This window comes from Sphaeroforma arctica, assembly GCF_001186125.1.
Source record: "Sphaeroforma arctica JP610 unplaced genomic scaffold supercont1.14215, whole genome shotgun sequence".
NCBI classification, from domain to species: domain Eukaryota; class Ichthyosporea; order Ichthyophonida; genus Sphaeroforma; species Sphaeroforma arctica.
The window spans coordinates 1-596 of NW_014026343.1; the positions used below are offsets into that span (position 1 = coordinate 1).

General features: G+C 58.7%; 1 protein-coding gene across 1 annotated transcript; it reads right to left on the reverse strand.

The window, feature by feature from the left end:
• Positions 1–164: 164 nt before the first annotated feature.
• Positions 165–578, reverse strand: SARC_18165 (hypothetical protein; the record flags this gene model as incomplete). The annotated part of the gene is made up of 1 exon (XM_014287753.1): positions 165–578. A coding segment is annotated over one exon (414 nt), but the record flags the coding sequence as incomplete, so codon positions are not given.
• Positions 579–596: the final 18 nt, after the last annotated feature.

A 596-nucleotide genomic window follows, 5' to 3' on the forward strand; every position in this document is an offset into this window, starting at 1 on the left:
ACCGTGTCGCTGACGTGTGTCAGGTGACAGTACTTGCTGGCTGGCGCATCACAGTCGCCACCGTCGTAGGAACAGCCGGCTACATTGCACGCTACATCGCACATACCGTCTGCAATGTAGTAGTCGAAACATCCGTACGCACAGTCCGACTCGGATGCAGTCACCCCGTCACAGTCCCCCAGATCGAAGCCGCAGGATGCCGTAAAGCAAGCGTCGTCACAGAACCCGTCCCCCATCCAGGCCGCCGGGCAACCGGGGCAGCTCTCACTCCCACCGCTACTCCCGGTGTCCTCCTCAGTCTCATCATTTCCGGTGATGTAGTTGATAGCCCCCACAACATTCTCCACTTCGTTCACCACACGGTCAACTGTTTCTAGTGCACCCGTAACGGGACCCAGGGCCAAGGACACGGCGGTTTCTACAAAGGGAATGCCGTCTACGGCGTCCGTTACCGTATCAACAAATCCAGAAACGGCGTCGATGACGGCACCAAAAAAGCGCGGGTGAACGGTAACCTCCAGATAGCCCTTGTGACCAGGACGCGTGTCATTGCCCATGATGCGGCGCGTACGGGCCATGGCCCCGTTGACCATGTG